Source organism: Entelurus aequoreus, linkage group LG16 (assembly GCF_033978785.1).
Source record: "Entelurus aequoreus isolate RoL-2023_Sb linkage group LG16, RoL_Eaeq_v1.1, whole genome shotgun sequence".
Classification (NCBI taxonomy): domain Eukaryota; kingdom Metazoa; phylum Chordata; class Actinopteri; order Syngnathiformes; family Syngnathidae; genus Entelurus; species Entelurus aequoreus.
This window is the reverse complement of record NC_084746.1, coordinates 29,103,786-29,122,222: the sequence shown is the minus strand read 5'-3', so window position 1 is coordinate 29,122,222 and position 18,437 is coordinate 29,103,786. Positions and strand designations below refer to the sequence as shown.

The 18,437-nt window shown below is 38.5% G+C and overlaps 1 protein-coding gene across 1 annotated transcript in view; it reads right to left on the bottom strand.

Annotated features, from left to right (window-relative positions):
- Positions 1–16,106, bottom strand: part of tnn (tenascin N) — a 54,356-nt gene extending 38,250 nt beyond the window's left edge. The window contains exons 1-4 of the mRNA XM_062022546.1: positions 15,971–16,106; positions 4,065–4,244; positions 3,795–3,986; positions 3,352–3,726 (exon numbers count right to left, since the gene is read on the bottom strand). Of these exons, the coding sequence (XP_061878530.1) occupies positions 3,352–3,726; positions 3,795–3,986; positions 4,065–4,242 (745 nt within the window). The 5' untranslated portion in view covers positions 4,243–4,244; positions 15,971–16,106. The remainder of the gene's footprint in view (positions 1–3,351; positions 3,727–3,794; positions 3,987–4,064; positions 4,245–15,970) is intronic.
- Between the last annotated feature and the right edge of the window lie 2,331 nt (positions 16,107–18,437).

Genomic DNA, 18,437 nt, shown 5'->3' with positions numbered 1-18,437 from the left:
CATGGTGGGTGGCAAAACTACACAACGACATAAAAAATATACCTAAAATATCACGACACCTAAACATAAAGATGTGATTGTCCCTCAACATACGGAACATGACGGTTTTAGTTTCACCCAGGCCAACAGTGCCTACTTTTCAGGGTTAGGGTGTGGTTCTCAAAAATAATTGAAAACCGAAGGTGGTCTTTTGGGGTAGGATTATCACAAAAAGGCTGACAGAAACTAAATGTAAGATATCCAAGCATAACCTGACATTGAATATAAAAGAAAAGCAGACTATCTTAATCAAACTATTCTCAATTAAGATGAGAGTTACCTATATGGTGAGTCCACCATCAACACACTGTACTTCGAAAACATAGTGAATGTGCTTTGGCCAAAAAGTATATTAAAGGAGCCATATGAAAGAATGTCATGTCAAGTCATCATTAAATGGCCCTGATATGTCAAAAGGCATTAATAAATCATGTTCTTTTCAAATACCTCTATAACCGATTACAGTAGTTCAGCCGGGATATGCTCATTTCAAAATTTGATTTACAGCCCCGAAATGTTATTATTGTTTTCATTTCAATGTCTCGCCCTGTACCGTTTGACCAATTAGAAAGTCTGTGAGTGTGTCACATCCAGGTTGCCAGTTACGCACCGCCCTCTTTGTCTGGCTACTGCCACTGGTAAAGTTACTAAACATGTCAGACCTTAGTAAATCTAAAATGTGTTGTTACGATTCTCAAATTATTCATGACAAAGCCAGGAACAAAACGAAGATTTGTATCGGGTATGCCTTTGAAAGATGGAGACGATTTAAGGCGGAGAATATTTTTTCATCTGACGCCAAACTTGCTAGTTTCCTCCTTGATAGGTAAGTCAGGCATTTATGTTTTCTTATTACTTGTAATAAATGGTAATGGACATTTCGTATGTAAATTATATTGTCCAATGATCTTGTCTAAAAAAAGCTAGTATGTTTGTGCAACGAATGCTTAGTGTGATGGTGTTTCGCTCCTAGTGTAATGCTTATCATGCTAGCCCGGTCAATGACACATCGGCATATAGGCTACTGGGGGAAATATATGCCCGTTAGCCTGTATGTCGATGTGTATTCGAACTGACAGGGCAAAATATATTTTCAACAAATACAACCTATGTGGACATGGGTAGTGTCATATATATGCTGATACGCTAAGGAAATGGGTTCCAACATTAGTACGGCTGTCATCGTGGCAATGTGACATAATCACATGATAAAATAATAACTTATTTGTGTAGCCTATAGGCATACCTTGATAAAATGTCTCTTTAGTTTTGGGCGTACATTAGACTGCTAAGCATGCTCTACTTATTTTCACCAGTATAACCATTGCTAGCGTTGGTTGTAGTTTGTTTTAGTCTTTGTTTTCTGATATTACTGACAAAAACCATATGATTGCCATTGGTTGTGATATTGTATGCAGGCATGACGTACTTCTTCCTAAAAATAGACTAATGTCTGTGTTAAATGTGTTGGTTAGAGATTTGTTATTGACAAAACGCTTGTCTATTCAGCTATTATAGTCCCATCACCTCAACCCCTAGTAAGAGGCAGTGGAAGTTTGAAGTTCCTTGGAGTAGCCCGGTCGATCAAGCTTGATTCGGCTGCGTATTTGGCAACCTCAATCAAAGAGAGAGGGAGGGAACTACAGAATTTTGACCGTGATTGCAGTACCATTTCTGGACACTTTATTACATATAGCACCTTTAAATCATATAATGTATGTGTATATATATATATATATACATAAGGATAAAAAAATACTATATTTTCCAAGAAATTAAAAGTTTAGGATTTGGTCACAATGCTGGGGTCCACCATAGTGTTGTGTCGTTCGCGAACGATTCATTCGAAAGAACGAATCTTTTGAGTGAACGTACTGAACCGAATCACTTCATGAACTGATTCGTTCCTTTCTCAGTTCAGTTGAGCTCCGCCGCGACCATGCCGGTATGAGTGGAACTGGCGCATTCTGTGACTCACTGAACCCTCGACGTCGGCGAACGACACAGCCAATGAGAGGGCGGGGGGAGGGACTGAGCGAACGATTCGTTCACCGCGGATTAAGGACATGAATCACTCAGTGAACGACAACGCTCTCGCTCTCTGCTCTGCTTGCCCCAATGCCGCGAGTGATTCTCCTCCCGTCGCGGGGATATGTTTCATGCCATTGGCATCCGTTCTCCATTCATTCTCCAAGCTAACGACTAATGTTGACTCAAGCCACATGAAAACAAACACACGTCCCCATTATCTCAACACATAAAGTTATGAGAGTAGACTAGTAGAAAGTCCGTGCAGGCTGAGCAGCAGCGACGCGAGGGGGAGGGGCGGAGGGTAAAGTGAAGGGCAGGCTGTTTTGAGAAGATTTAAAATAAAAAATAATAACTAATGTATGTACACATACATAGGCTATTATTTACACAGTTATTGTAACAAAAATAAATTTCTCCTTGGGGATCAATTCTGATTCATATTATTATTATTATTATTATCCCTTCTACTGCAACTGTTGTTGTTGTTAGATTAACGCGAGTCCCTACGCAGTGCTTCTCCCGCGAATGTCTGCACTGTACTGTCTGTACTACGCACCCCCCCCCCCCCCCACACACACAATTTTTTTTTTTTTTTGGGGGGGGGGGTGATTTGGTGAACAAATTTTTTGAACAAATCAATTTAAGGAACTGATTCTAGTGATTCAGTACAGTCAAAAGAACTGCAGATCCCATCACTAGTCCACCACGTTGCATTGCGTGCAGGTTGAACTGAAATAATTTGCTGCTTTAAGACAGCTGGGAATTAGAGCTTCTGCAACCTTAACGAGTTCAATGACCTGAATAAACTTGTGGTTTAGGGTAACAGATTACTTTTCATGTGAAAACCTAGTAATGCTTGTTAGTTTATGGTTGATTAATTATTGCACTACTTGGCACTGTTATTCAGCTTCAACTACAGTAGTTTGCTATCATATGCCCCGTTCACATTGTTAACGATTTGATAAGTTGTGGTATAAAAAATTAGACTGATTTTTTTTAGTTGATCCCAATGAACACGATTAGTCACCATGCTTGGTTGTGACATGTTCTGATGCGACTAAGTGCGATCGGCATGACAGAAATGTGATTATATTCTAACTGTCCCAAATTTTTCTACGCTTCATGTCAAGATCAGATGCAATAATGCAGTAATACTCTTTACCTTTCACCCCATGATGCCAATGGTGGCTATAATCGAAATAGTGTAAAAAGGGAATCAGAAAGTACATGGTCAGTTATACATTATTGCACAAACAATAAAAGGCCAACAAAATTGCTTACCCAACGAGCAGTCCTCGCCGTAAAAGGCCGCGTCGCAGACACATTGACCATCCACGCAGCGGCCGTTGGCGTTGCAGTCATTGGGACACTTCTGGATACTGCAGTCCTCGCCGGTGAAGTGCGGGAAGCACACACATTTTCCATCCCTGCAATGGCCCTTGTCATTGCAGTTGGAAGGGCACATTAATTGGCCGCAATCGTCGCCTGTGTAACCCTGATGGCAGACACATCTGCCATCCACGCAGCGGCCGTTGTCGTTGCACTCATCAGGGCAGGAGGACACTGAGCAATCTGGAGCTTCCCATCCTGGATAGCACAGGCAGCTGCATGCGTCACGTTGGTAGGTCCCGTGGCCACTGCAGCTTGTGTCCACACCTAAAGATGTTACAATCGAGAACTTTCATTGTTAAAATACTGGTTCAGCTATTCATTTTGGGTCCTACCTGCAGTGCCACAGCATCCCTGAGAACATTGTGTCTTCAGGTAGTTGACTTCCTCCTCCAAGCCGTTCACTCTGTACAAGAGAGACTTGAAGGTCTCCGATTCCCCGCAGTCACATTTTGGTGACTGCAGCTTAATGTTGTGTCTGAAAATGATGTCATTCTCTCCGCTCTTTGTGCTTTCCAGCTGCAGACCTAGAGCATATCACCAAATACCATTCGACACATTAAAGGGGAGTTAAGAAGCAGTGGTGTTTGCGTTTATTTTTAGACCTGTGTCATCCTGGTTTGGCACTTTGCAGCCGGAGCCCCCTGGAACATCAATGTTATAGACATGGCTGAAGGTAACTTCTCTCTCAGGGGCTAAAGAGTCCACATTGCTGGCGACGCTGAAGTGTAACATGGTGCAGAGGAGAGCCAGAAGGGGCCTCCATAGGACTCTAGTGGTCATGGCTAAAGGATGAGATGAGAGAAAATTCCTTTTTCAGAGTTGTAGGTACTTTGCAAGCAATCACCATACCACTCAGCTATACTGTGTCATTAATTCAACGTAAAGTCATGCACCCTCTCTTTCATTGGATAAGAATGCATAAAGAAATGTAATATTGCATCTGTATGTAATTTTTATTGCAATTACTTTCTGGTATATGTATAAGATAATCACATGTTAGCGGTCTTCCAGATGTATGTCTTCACATCTGACTGGACCTGCACAGTCGTGTCCTTTGAAGTAGCGCTTTTTTTAATAAACAACTGAGGAAATAATTGCTATTTACAATTACTTAATGTTCTTAAATTATCTGAATAAATCAAAACCACGACTTGTCCAGGGTGCACCCTGCTTTCCACCTGAGTACAGCTGGGATAGGCTCCAGCCCCATCACCACCCCGAAAGGGACAAACGGTAGAAAATGGATGGATGTATGGAATCAAAACCATTGAGTCACACCGTCTTTGTCCGTGTGTGTGAGATGATGTCCTACCGGCAGGAAAGGGAATGGAAGCCTTGTCACCAAAGGAGTGCAGATCTTCACTTCTGCAGCGCTCCTCAATGATGTCATAGTTTTTAGCCAAACTGATGTCATTGAACCCAAATCCTTGCTGTGGCTTCTAAGAGAAGGCTAATTACAAGCTCTCGGAAAATCAGTATCACATCATTATTTTAGAAGTGCTTTTTTTATGGCAGAACATGGGGAATGTTCTGGATTTGTGGAGTCTATTGATATACAAAACGTTTGAATATGATGTCTGAATGTTTAGTTATATTGGGCCTTGCTGTATGCTTGATATTGCAATCCACAACAAAGATAATAAGAATTCACATTTTATATGGATTTTTAGGGATAGGCAATAAGGTCTAATCTGCATTGTTATATATATTGCAGCCTCTTGCCATAGTGATATATAAACTATATCACTAAATATGTGGCATAACTATTTTAAAACGGGTTACAAAGCCTCCTAATTTGGCTTCTGGTGTATGCGGTAACATATTGCATCATTTCCTGTTGTAGTTTTTTTATTGTATTGTTGTAGGTTTTTTTTGTAAAATAGTTCTAGCTACACTTAAGTAATGTGATAAACACTTCCTCTGCTGACCACAGAACATTCCTCCACAAGGTCTTATCTTTGTCCATGTGATGTCAGATGAAACAAAAATTGAGCTGTTTGGCCACAATACCCAGCAATATGTTTGGATGAGAAAGGGTGAGGCCTTTAATCCCAGGAACACCATGCCTACCGTCAAGCATGGTGGTAGTAGTATTATGCTCTAGGCCTGTTTTGCTGCCAATGGAACTGGTGCTTTACAGAGAGTAAATGGGACAATGAAAAAGGAGGATTACCTCCAAATACTTCAGGACAACCTAAAATAATCAGCCCCGAGGTTGGGTCTTGGGCGCAGTTGGGTGTTCCAACAGGACAATGACCCCAAACACACGTCAAAAGTGGTAAAGGAATGGCTAAATCAGGCTAGAATTAAGGTTTTAGAATGGCCTTCCCAAAGTCCTGACTTAAACGTGTGGACAATGCTGAAGAAACAAGTCCATGTCAGAAAACGAAACAAATTTAGCTGAACTGCACCAATTTTGTCAAGAGGAGTGGTCAAAAATTCAACCAGAAGCTTGTGGATGGCTACCAAAAGTGCCTTATTGCAGTGAAACTTGCCAAGGGACAAGTAACCAAATATTAACATTGCTGTATGTATACTTTTGACCCAGCAGATTTGGTCACATTTTCAGTAGCCCCATAATAAATTCATAAAAGAACCAAACTTCATGAATGTTTTTTGTGGCCAACAAGTATGTGCTCCAATCACTCTATCACAAAAACATAAGAGTTGTAGAAATTATTGGAAACTCAAGACAGCCATGACATTATGTTCAAGTGTATGTAAACTATTGACCACGAACAAGACCACGTTCAACGAATCATAATAAGCAACTGACCTTCGTCAGGCGCTCCTAATTAGTAATTAATAACAAAGGTTATTATTCAGTTACTCAGTAGTTATTAATAATAATGTTAATAATTACTAAGTAATTACTAATTACTGAGTAGAACTGGAATGTGTCATAATACAGAAGTGTTGTCCGACTGTTTTTGTGGCTGTGAATGCATCACTGGCTGAGTCAAGTGTGTGATGCAAATTAGAAAGAGTGAGCGGCTGCTGTCAATGGGACATATCATTTGTTTGTTTTGGTGTGATTACGACAGAAAGTGACCAGTTTAGTTAAATAGTAGTTTTGTTCCTGATGTTGTTTTGGTGTAGTTAGTCGACAGTAATCAGTTTTGCTCAACAAAATGATTATTGATGCACTGTACCCCATTCTCCTCCTTAAAACGCCTCGTTTGACGTCCTCATTGTTTTATTTGTTGTGACCATCCATTCTTTCATTTTCTACCGCTTATTCCCTTAGGCTCCAGCGCCCCCCGCCACCCCGATCTCAGCTACAATAGGGCGGAAAGCGGGGTACACCCTGGATAAGTCACAGAAGGGTACGAGTGATAGCAAAGAGAACAATGTGATAATGGTTGAATATGACAACCATAGAACCAGAAATGTAAGCAGTAGCGATAACATAGTAAACTGCCACACATCTATCGTATGTATTCTATTATAGGGTAAACATTTTTAGTCTAGTTTTGTTAGTTTTGTATACCGCGGTTCATTTCTTTTTTACACAGGTAGGGATGTTACTCACAAGCATCCATTGTTATCCTTTGTTTACTATGCCGCGTCCCAGTTCATTGGCGGGTTATACCGTCACATTATTTACATAGCTGGCACCAACTACTGTATTGCCATCTGCCCGCGGTGGAAACACAAGCCTGGGGGTGTTCGCCCTTCCAAACCATACTGTGGTGAACCGAACTGTACTGCTTTGTGGAAACAGATCTGGATCCGTTCAAACACAAGTAACATGTAGCCACTGGTGTAATTGCAGTTGGTCAAGAGGCTTGGCGGCTGTGGGGGTGATCCAAGTCATGATATCACTTTTTCGTGACCCAATGTGGCAGTCAGCACATAGACTTTAGTTGGTGTGTCATGTAAAGATGGTGAGGAAAATGAAGTAAGTGGACTAAAAACGATGTGTTTGTGGACGATAGACAGACGCTCTACAGTATAGCTTCCATGCATGTGGAGGGTTTTATTTGATGCTTGCTGCTTTAGGTCTTTTTCTTTGTTCCTTTGACGCCATGGCATTTTGATTCGAGCATGGGGCTCCAAAGAGGAGGAGGAGATACAGAGGGGAAAATATGGAAATATATATAGTCATATGAAAAAAATACAGTAGTACCTCAGTTTTCATTAGTAATCTGTTCCAAAGGCCTAGACCGGGGGTCAGCAACCTGCGGCTCTTTAGTTCCGCCCTAGTGGCTCCCTTGGAGCCTTTTTAAAAATGGATTGAAAATGGAAAAAGATGGGGGAAAAATATTTTTTTTGTTTTAGAACAAACATGACACAAACCTTTCCAATTGTTAGAAAGCCCACTGTTTAATGTTTGTGTGTATGCTTCACTGATGACAGTATTTGGTGAACATCGTTTTGTCCTACTAATTTTGGCGGTTCTTGAACTCACCATAGTGTGGACCACGTGACCAACAGTTTGTTTACATGTAAAATCTTCCACTCCTTCTTTTTCTCATTTTGTCCACCAAAAGTTTAATGCTGTGCGTGAATGTACAAAGGTGCGCTTTGTTGATGTTATTGACTTGTTGGAGTGCTAATCAGGCATATTTGGTCAGTGCAAGACTGCAAACTAATCAATGCTAACATGCTATTTAGGCTAGCTGTATGTACATATTGCATCATTATGCCTCATATGTAGGTATATTTGAGCTAATTTAATATATTTAACTGTTATCCTCTTTGTATATCATTTAGTTTTGCATGTCTCATGACACATTATCTGTATGTAATATTGGCTGCATTTCAGTTGTTTGTGTGCTTTGTTGTTCCAGACCACAGCAAACATTACTTAGCTTGCCAAAGATTGTAATAAATCTATTAAAAGAAGACCGCCTGCCGTTCCCTTTAACTTGGACACACACATCTATACCTTTGGCCATTAAAAGCCGGTAATTTCCAGGAGTTATCTCACCTTCTGATAGCCTCTGATTTACTAATGGTTTCTAATGTTGTAAAAATGTGTAGAATAAATATTAAATTTCAACATTTCTGTCAACAAAGATTTGCTTCAGCCTGTGACACATAGTCGTTTTGATAGTAGGCTATTATAGCTATTACAGACACTTTCGTCATGTGTTGCCTCCATTATAAGATTTACTGTATATACAGCTTTTCATTTTTTGCGGCTCCAGACAGATTTGTTTTTTGTATTTTTGGTCCGATATGGCTCGTTCAACGTTTTTGGTTGCCGACCCCTGGCTTTGACGAAGACTTAATTGATTAAGAAATAATGCAAATCCAAACAGTCTGCTCACCCAAAAAATATAAACACAAACCAGTGATGGGCAATAACAAGCTACATGTATCTTAGCTACTATTAAACCCTTGTCACGAGGTAGCTTACATCAAAGCTACAAGCTACACAGAGAGAAAAAGGACTGCAAATCCAAGCCAAGAAAATTACGGGGAAAATGAAATGACCAGGGTGAATGAGAACATCCGTACATACAGAGAAAATTCATGATGATTGGTTGGTGTTCGTATGAGTCACAACTGGCTAAGGTTAGGGCGAAACATTACTGACTGAATAGAAGCAAGATAAGGCGGGTCATTAAAACCAGGAAGCAAAACCGTAGCAGACACGCACTCATGTCACATGACGACGAGGGTGTCGGAGACAGAGGGACGCTTCAAGCTGACGACTCCAAAAAATAATAATAATTTGAAAATTAGATCTGATTTTTCCTTTACTGATGAAGACAGCGTCCAAGCCACAATAATGCGTGTTCTTGGCCATATTTAGACAAGTGTATGTGCTCCAAACCTTAGTTTTTAGTTAACTCTGTACACCAAAATCATAACTGCTGTCTTCATCTAAGATGTTCAACACAAATTTGGGGACACCCAGCAAGGTTAGTTCACTTCATGAAAAGTTTTCCTACACGTAACTATTACCAACTGTTAAGTCATTGCTTTTTTGTCAAGATATAGATAGATGCTGGGTTTTTGTCTTAGTTTATTTACCGTAGGCAGAGAAAATTAACAACGTTATAGTGGTGGGCCAAAGAAAAGGTAAACTAAAATAATACATACAGTGAAGTACGGGGACCTTTTACAGGTAGTTGTAGGATGTCCCCAGCTAAATGACAGATAGTTAATAGTAATGGACCCTTATTGGGTCCATTTGTACACTCTCAGTTACATTAACATTGATATTATACATGTGGGCCCATAAATATAAATGCAGTCTCTAGCTTAATGCATGTCATACTGGGGGTCAAATATATATATATATATATATATATATATATATATATATATATATATATATATATATATATATATATATATATATATATATATATATATATATATATATATATATGTATATGTATGTATGCAGCAAGCTACTTTTGCCCTGTAGCTTGTAGTGTAGCTTGCTACAATTCACTGGGCATAGCTTCCCCTGCAGCTTAGCTACATTTAATCGAGAGTAACTTGTAACTTAGCTTCATACAATTTCCAAGTAGCTTGCCCATCACAGACACAAACCATGTTTAATAAATAATAATTATAGTTTAACATACAGAAAACAATGCCAAATACAAACCAATCACCAATTAAATGGATAAATGCACATTTAATATCTCTATCTTTTATTGAAGACTCTTGCTGGCATACTACAGTGGTACCTCAACTTACGAGAACGGTTAGCTAGCTCCATGCCAGAACTTGTAACTCACAACACTTGTATCACAAAAGTTAATTGAAACCAATTTAATCTGTGCTCAAGGTATTGAAAGTGGATCCGTAGTATACGCCTGCAGAGAGAGGCAGTGACTGGAGAGAGACGGTAAAGCCCTTTCAACCTGGCTCAAGTGTTCTCAAACGTAGTTATAAATTCCTTCCTGACAATAACTCCTTCTCCGTGTCAAAGCGGCACTATCTCAAGTGGCCTGTGAAATGTATGTTGTCTGCATGTGCTGTGTGCTGGCCCCCAAAAAGACAATGTTTACTGCATTGTGTGTGTGGCCACAGTGTCTGGATCTACAGACGTGATTAGCGGTGACAGACGCCAGTGTGTTTGTGTGCGTATGCTCTCACAACTTTGGAAGCTGTGAACGCACAAACAGTGAAAGGCAAGCAAACAAAAGCAGACGTTTCTTACAAATAACAAATACGTGCAGGAGATCCGTCAGACTTTGGAACAAAAGGCTGACTGTTTTGCCAGCTTTCTACAAACCTCAACGAGGGTGGTTTGACAAAGGTGAACTGCAAGGACATCACTTAATGCGCATCTGCGAATGTTGAAATGTTAGTGGTTCCCTTTCCTTCCTCTTTCAAAGCTCGATGTCAGCAGGGGTGCTGTACACTGTGGAAACCAATGACAGGGCCCCGAATCTCCAGCCGCAAGCCCGTCAGACAGAGCAGGCGATTTAAAAACGTTTATCGTCCAAGGGCAACAGGGCGGCCAGGTGAAAACCTAAGAGCAAGGGGAAATAAAGCTCCTGAGCTGCAGATGCCAGGCTTCCATGAAAGCCACCGCATTATGCGGCCTGAAAATCTCGTTTATAAGCCGCCTACTCAGGGATGTGGGTCTCTCTGTCTCCCCTTCTCACCAGTGTTGAGCATGGCTGAGGGCCCACATCTGGAAGTCATTTCCAGGGCTTCTGTAGGTCCCCTGAGCCATGCACAGTAGCATTAAATGTAAATCTACTGGCTCAGCAGTCCCGGGTGAATCAAACCTGCTCTTTGTTGCTAGAAATATCTACCATTTGTGGTGTTAGCACCTTAAGGGAAATGAGTCTTGACAGGCCTAAAAAGATTTTCTCCGACACAATGAGGCTATTAACTGGATATTCACATCATAAATAACAGTCTCATTTCACATAAAAATGAAAGTCCATCATAGCTGTATGGTAACTTTTTAAATAACTGTCTTTGATGTATGAGTAATATTTCAAAATTTCAACTACATACACTTTATAAAAGCATCCGCCCTTGTAATTGATTATATATATTGCTTATATTGTACTGAGCTTTTTTTGAGTCACTTGTCTAGTTTTATGTTTATCATCATACTTTTCCGCATTTTTTATCACATGTAACTAGGGATGTCCAATAATAATGGACTGCCGATATTATCGGCCGATAAATGCTTTAAAATGTAATATCGGAAATTATCGGTATCTGTTTCAAAATGTAAAATTTATGACTTTTTAAAACGCCGCTGTGTACACGGACGTAGGGAGATGTACAGAGCGCCAATAATCCTTAAAGGCACTTCCTTTGCGTGCCGGCCCAATCACATAATATCTACGGCTTTTCACACACACAAGAGAATGCAATGCATACTTGGTCAACAGCCATACAGGTCACACTGAGGGTGGAAATATAAACAACTTTAACACTGTTACAAATATGCGCCACACTGTGAACCCACACCAAACAAGAATGACAAACACATTTCGGGAGAACATCCGCACCGTAACACAGCATAAACACAACAGAACAAATACTCAGAACCCCTTGCAGCACTAACTCTTCCAGGATGCTACAATATACACCCCCCCCCCGCTACCCCCTAGCAAAAACCCCGCCCCCCCCCCCCAACCCCACCCACCTCAACCTCCTCATGCTCTGTCAGAGAGAGCATGTCCCAAATTCCAAGCTGCTGTTTTGAGGCATGCTAAAAAAAATTATGCACTTGGCAGTGCCATGTTGGCATTTTTTTCCATAACTTGAGTTGATGTATTTTGGAAAACCTTGTTACATTGTTTAATGCATCCAGCGGGGCATCACAACAAAATTAGGCATAATAATGTGTTAATTCCACGACTGTATATATCGGTATCGGTTGATATCGGAATCGGTAATTAAGAGTTGGACAATAGCGGAATATCGGATATCGGCAAAAAAGCCATTATCGGACATCTCTACTTGTAACAACTGTAGATATGGGAATCGAAAACCAGTTCCTGTTCAGAACTGGCTCCCAGTGTATCCATTCCTTGGAATCGCTTGCCATATTTTCAAATCGTTCCCTTAACTATTCCTCCGGGCGGGAATGACGTTGTTACGCATCGTGCATATTGAAGTCAGACAGGTGCCGGAAACATTCCAAAATTTGGCTACATTTTACAAGAAAAGATTGCAACAGCACTACTTGTAATAATTGCAAATGTGCTATTTCATCAAGAGGAGGAAATACGAGCAATATGCTGAAACATTTGAACGCATATAATGCAATAACTACAAGAGAATGTCGCGTTTTTGAACCACGCCAATCTTATCCCAGTCATCTGGCGTAAATAAAACAGGTATTATTAACTCACACCGCCCATAATGTTAGGGCCATTTGCTGAATTGTCAAAGCTGCTGTTACTTGTTAACCTTAAATGAACGCCTTCTCATTTAGATGAGCATGACGAGAGACCGATTCTGACTGGCTACGAGGCTGGCAGTTCTCACGCCAGTTCGCGTCTCGCATTTCACCGCACAGTGACTCAGGCCAGGGTATACTAATGTTACCGAGCAGTGACTAAGTCTGTGGTTAAAAGCTTACACACATTTGCCGGAGTAGATGCTCCTGATTTTCGGTATGTGAATGTTCAACTGTAATCAGAGAAAAGTTGCATAATTTCCTCCGGGTTTTCACATTCAGTCCCATTATACAGGTGAATCTCAAAAAATGTGAATATGCTGTAAAAGTCCATTCATGTCAGCAATTCAACATCAAATGTGAAACTATTATGTGATATTAACTCATCAGATCAGAATCAGAATCAAAAGTACTTTATTAATCCCTGAGGGGAAATTAAGATTTTCAGCACAATCCCATTCAAGATCAGACAAACATTACAAGGAGACAGAACAGGATCGCTGACGGGTCTGCCAACTTCCGTTGCCCCTTACAAAAATGGTGAGAAACAGGTAAACGGTGGGGGGGTAAAAAGAAAAAAATATTCAGTCTAAGCCAGGGCCCTGAGTGGGGGTCCAAACTGAGGCCAAGGAAAAAACAACTCATAGCCATAGCACACATTAACATGTGTGTAAGAGGGAAACATCAAAGAACATTAACAACATTAAAAGAGCAGAGCTGATGCAACCAGCTGCCACTCCAGCAGTGCCACTTCTACACACAGCCACAAAAGTAAAAGAACAAAAAATGATCAACCAATAATATACATTGCCCACACACGATTGCACCATGCATAGACAAGCAACCAAAAAAAAACATAATTTCAACACCCACACACACTGTAGTGGCCTCTGCGGTGCTCCACGCCATCGTCTGCTGCGGTGGGGGTGAGTATGGCCAGAGACAGGAGCAGACCCAACAAAGCAACCAAGATTATTTGCATTACATGCAAAGTGAGCCTTTGTTTATTAGTATATTAACACTTTTGAGCATATGTCATATATTAGTTTCACCTTGTAAATCTAAACAACAATCATTATGAAAGACATGACGACAAATGTATTTTTTCGTTATGAATTCTGTCTATTAAACAAATGCGTTCAAAAGTCTGCTTACAATGGAGCCTATGAGAGTCGTTCTATTCTGCCTATAAATGCCCTTAAAAAACATTCAAACACCTCCATTGAGGTTTTATATACATGCTGTAAGTATATATGTAATGTAGTAACGGGCACATTAACAATAAAATGTAATATTTACCGATATCATTAGAAGCATACGTGGCGCATTAATTTTAAAAATGCATCCCGACGTTCGCTTCTTTTCCCACTGCATCACTGATTTCTGCTCACTGCAGACTTCATGAGCGTCAACGAACCTAATAAAACATCACTTACTGTACAATGTCTGCTGTCATTAGGATACCGACTAATAGAACATTGTTATAGTCTTGTTTTTGATGAAAATGTACTCATAATTCTCGCAAAGAAAAGGGGGGTGGACGCAAGCGTCTTTTCGTGTCGTTCTAGCCATTTCCGGTTCTAAATTAGCTGTCAAAGTGTACCAACTTTGACAGATTAAATCCTCAATCTTCTACTATCCAGGTGAGAGACATTATTTATGATCTACGATAAACTTTCACGAGCAAAGGAAACGAGGATGCACCCTACAACTCGATGATGTAAACCAGGGGTGCCCAAACTACGGCCCGCCAGCGTTCAAAATCCAGCCCGCAGAAAGTCCCAAGTAAAAAAAAGTTTTAAAAAAAACCCACTATATATATATATATATATATATATATACATATATATATATATATATATATATATATATATATATATATATATATATATATATATATATATATATATATATATATATATATTTATTAATTTTTTTTTTTTTTTTTTTTTGTTTGTTTTTTTTCCTCCTAGCCGCCAAAATGTTTTAACCCAATGCAGCCCCCGAGTCAAAAAGTTTGGGGACCCCTGATGTAATTATCTTCACACACACTAGTGATCACGGCGCCGCTATCAATAGTTTGTCTGCATTAGTGCTTACAATAACAATATGACTAATACTTGGTTAATATTCAAGTCGTGAAATGCAAATGGAGTATTGTTGGCGCTTTTTTGATAGTTTGTTTTAAATTGGATTTTATGAGCGGAATAAAGGACCTCCCTTCGGCTCAGCTGTAAGCTGACTTTTATTTACGAGTTAGAATGCATAAAAGAAATAAAATACATCCCTCGTCATGATTGTAAACGATAGGCAAAATTCCAAAAAAAGTGCAGTTCCCCTTCAAGACCTCACTGTTGGCTTTGTAAGGTCACGTTACTTCTAAACTACACAAAATTGATAATAATGCACCTGTTCTCTCTGTTTTTCCAAATAAGAATCAATAAAAGAACCGAATAGTTAAACAGAATCGAAAGTGGAATCGGAACCGGAAAGATATTTTAAATTCTCATCCCTACTTATAACCTTCTGTGGTGGCAGCACAAAAAACATGACAAGGGAAAAAGCAAAACAAACTTTTAGATGGAGTATTACAAGATTTGCAAACGTCACGAATGAGCATGGTTTGACTTTTAAGATGTTTTTTGTCTCCCCCCCCCCTCCCAAAATAATGAGATTTTTCAAGTCCAAATAGTAACATTTTAGGGTATTTGTCTTTATGTTGTCCACTGTGCTGACATGAACTTTCAGCAGAATATACAGAATTTAATGACATGGTATATTTTACAGTGGGGTAAAATTTGCATGTACCACTTCTTAGCATCATGAGACGAGTAAAATATTGGAGGATGCTTTGTAGTTCTACAACCACTGTCAATTGCAACCACAAAAATGTACACATGTCTAAAACAATATATTTTCAAAATAATACTTTCTGAGAGTCTTAATCAATACTGAGCATCATAAAGAATTGCACGCAATGTTAATACACATCTTTTATTATATCATCATATATTGTGATGTTTGTGAAAATAGTTCATTGCATTTGAAATTTAAATAAATTACTAAATACAAACATAAAAAAACAACATATATATATATTTTTTTTTTTTAACTCATATGCTCAGTAATAGTAGTAAATAGAACTCACAATAACTGTTTTCTTACCCTTAGTCGTAGGAATCCTCCTTTGGCACCTGTTGACGACTGTGGGTCAATGAATCAAAGAGCGCCACACCACTGGTGACTTTCTCTCTCTTTCTCTCTCTCTCTCTCGCTCTCTGCTTCACTTGTTAAACACACTTCCCAATTGCCTTCAGGCCAATGGGCAGTTATTTGGGAGTGTACCCTTGCTGCTGCTCTTGGAATCCCACAAGGAGAGAAGGAGGGAAATGAGGAGATGAGTTGTGAGCCGTTTTTAATGGTTTTTTTATTGTATTTTTCTATATGTCCCTACGGTAATCAGGCTCAAACTCACCTTTCCTTCATCACGGCACTTTCCCTACCTTTCCATAATATTTGTCTTCTGTAAGTTATTTATGGCAGCAGAGGAAGAGGGGGTGAAAATAATGTGTTCAGCAGAAAGAAAAAAAAGGTAATAAGACTGGATAAATACAAGAAAGAAAGCCAAGAAAAAAGTAATTTGGACTAAGAGTCAAAGGGGGGAGCTTATATTTAAGATCATTATGAGCACAAATGTTGCTTGTGACACCTTCACTGTTTACTTAAGACCCCTTTGTGTCAAGGTTGGTTATACTTTACACTGACAGGAAGTATGTGTCTAAATATATTTTAGGGGGATTCACATTTCTATGGGCTGGCGGGAAAAGGAAGGTGTTAGGTGGGGTTGTTTTTAGAATAAAAATTATGGTAGAAGAAGACAAAAAGTGCTATATTTTGGCTCATTTTATATTGTTCGTAATGGAATAGAAGAATCTCTCTAATTGTTCTGAACTCGTGTTTCAATGGCCATGGCAAGAGGTCTGCATGGATGTAACTCAACTTCCCGAAGCTGACGTCAGTGTGTGTTCTGGCGAGACATGCTACCCATTGGAATTTACGACCCCTGCATCTGTGCATGCGTATTAATCCAAGTAATGCGGAAATGTAATTATGCATGGCTTTTACACGCGGGTACAATCGTGACACAATACATATATGCATATGTATATATATATACATATATATATGTATATATGTATATATACATACTGTATGTGTATATGTATGTATGTATATATATCTGTATGTATATATGTATGTATATATATATATATATGTTTGTATATGTATATATGTATGTATATATGTGTATATGTGTGTATATATGAATATATGTATATATATATATATATATATATATATATATATATATATATATATATATATATATATATATATATATATATATATATATATATATATATATATATATATATAGATATGTGTGTATGTATATATGTATATATATGTGTGTGTGTATATATATGTGTATATATGTTTGTATATGTATATATATATATATATATATATATATATATATATATATATATATATATATATATATATATATATATATATATATATATATATATGTGTGTGTGTGTATATATGTGTGTAAATATGTATATATACTGTATGTGTATACTGTATGTATATATGTGTATATATGTGTATATACACTACCGTTCAAAAGTTTGGGGTCACCCAAACAATTTTGTGGAATAGCCTTCATTTCTAAGAACAAGAATAGACTGTCGAGTTTCAGATGAAAGTTATCTTTTTCTGACCATTTTGAGCGTTTAATTGACCCCACAAATGTGATGCTCCAGAAACTCAATCTGCTCAAAGGAAGGTCAGTTCTGTAGCTTCTGTAACGAGCTAAACTGTTTTCAGATGTGTGAACATGATTGCACAAGGGTTTTCTAATCATCAATTAGCCTTCTGAGCCAATGAGCAAACACATTGTACCATTAGAACACTGGAGTGATAGTTGCTGGAAATGGGCCTCTATACACCTATGTAGATATTGCACCAAAAACCAGACATTTGCAGCTAGAATAGTCATTTACCACATTAGCAATGTATAGAGTGTATTTCTTTAAAGTTAAGACTAGTTTAAAGTTATCTTCATTGAAAAGTACAGTGCTTTCCCTTCAAAAATAAGGGCATTTCAATGTGACCCCAAACTTTTGAACGGTAGTGTATATAAGTATATATATATATATATATATATATATATATATATATATATATATATATATATATATATATATATATATATATATATATATATATATATATATATATATATAACTCAACTTCCCGAAGCTGACGTCAGTGTGTGTTCTTGCGAGACATGCTACCCATAGGAATTTACGACCCCCTGCATCTGTGCATGCGTATTAATCCAAGTAATGCGGAAATGTAATTATGCATTGATGTCGTGACACAATACATATATGTATATATATATATATATGTATATATGTTTATATGTATATATATATATGTGTGTGTGTATATATACAGTATATATATATGTATGTGTGTAAATATGTATATATATGTAAATGATAAATGATAAATGGGTTATACTTGTATAGCGCTTTTCTACCTTCAAGGTACTCAAAGC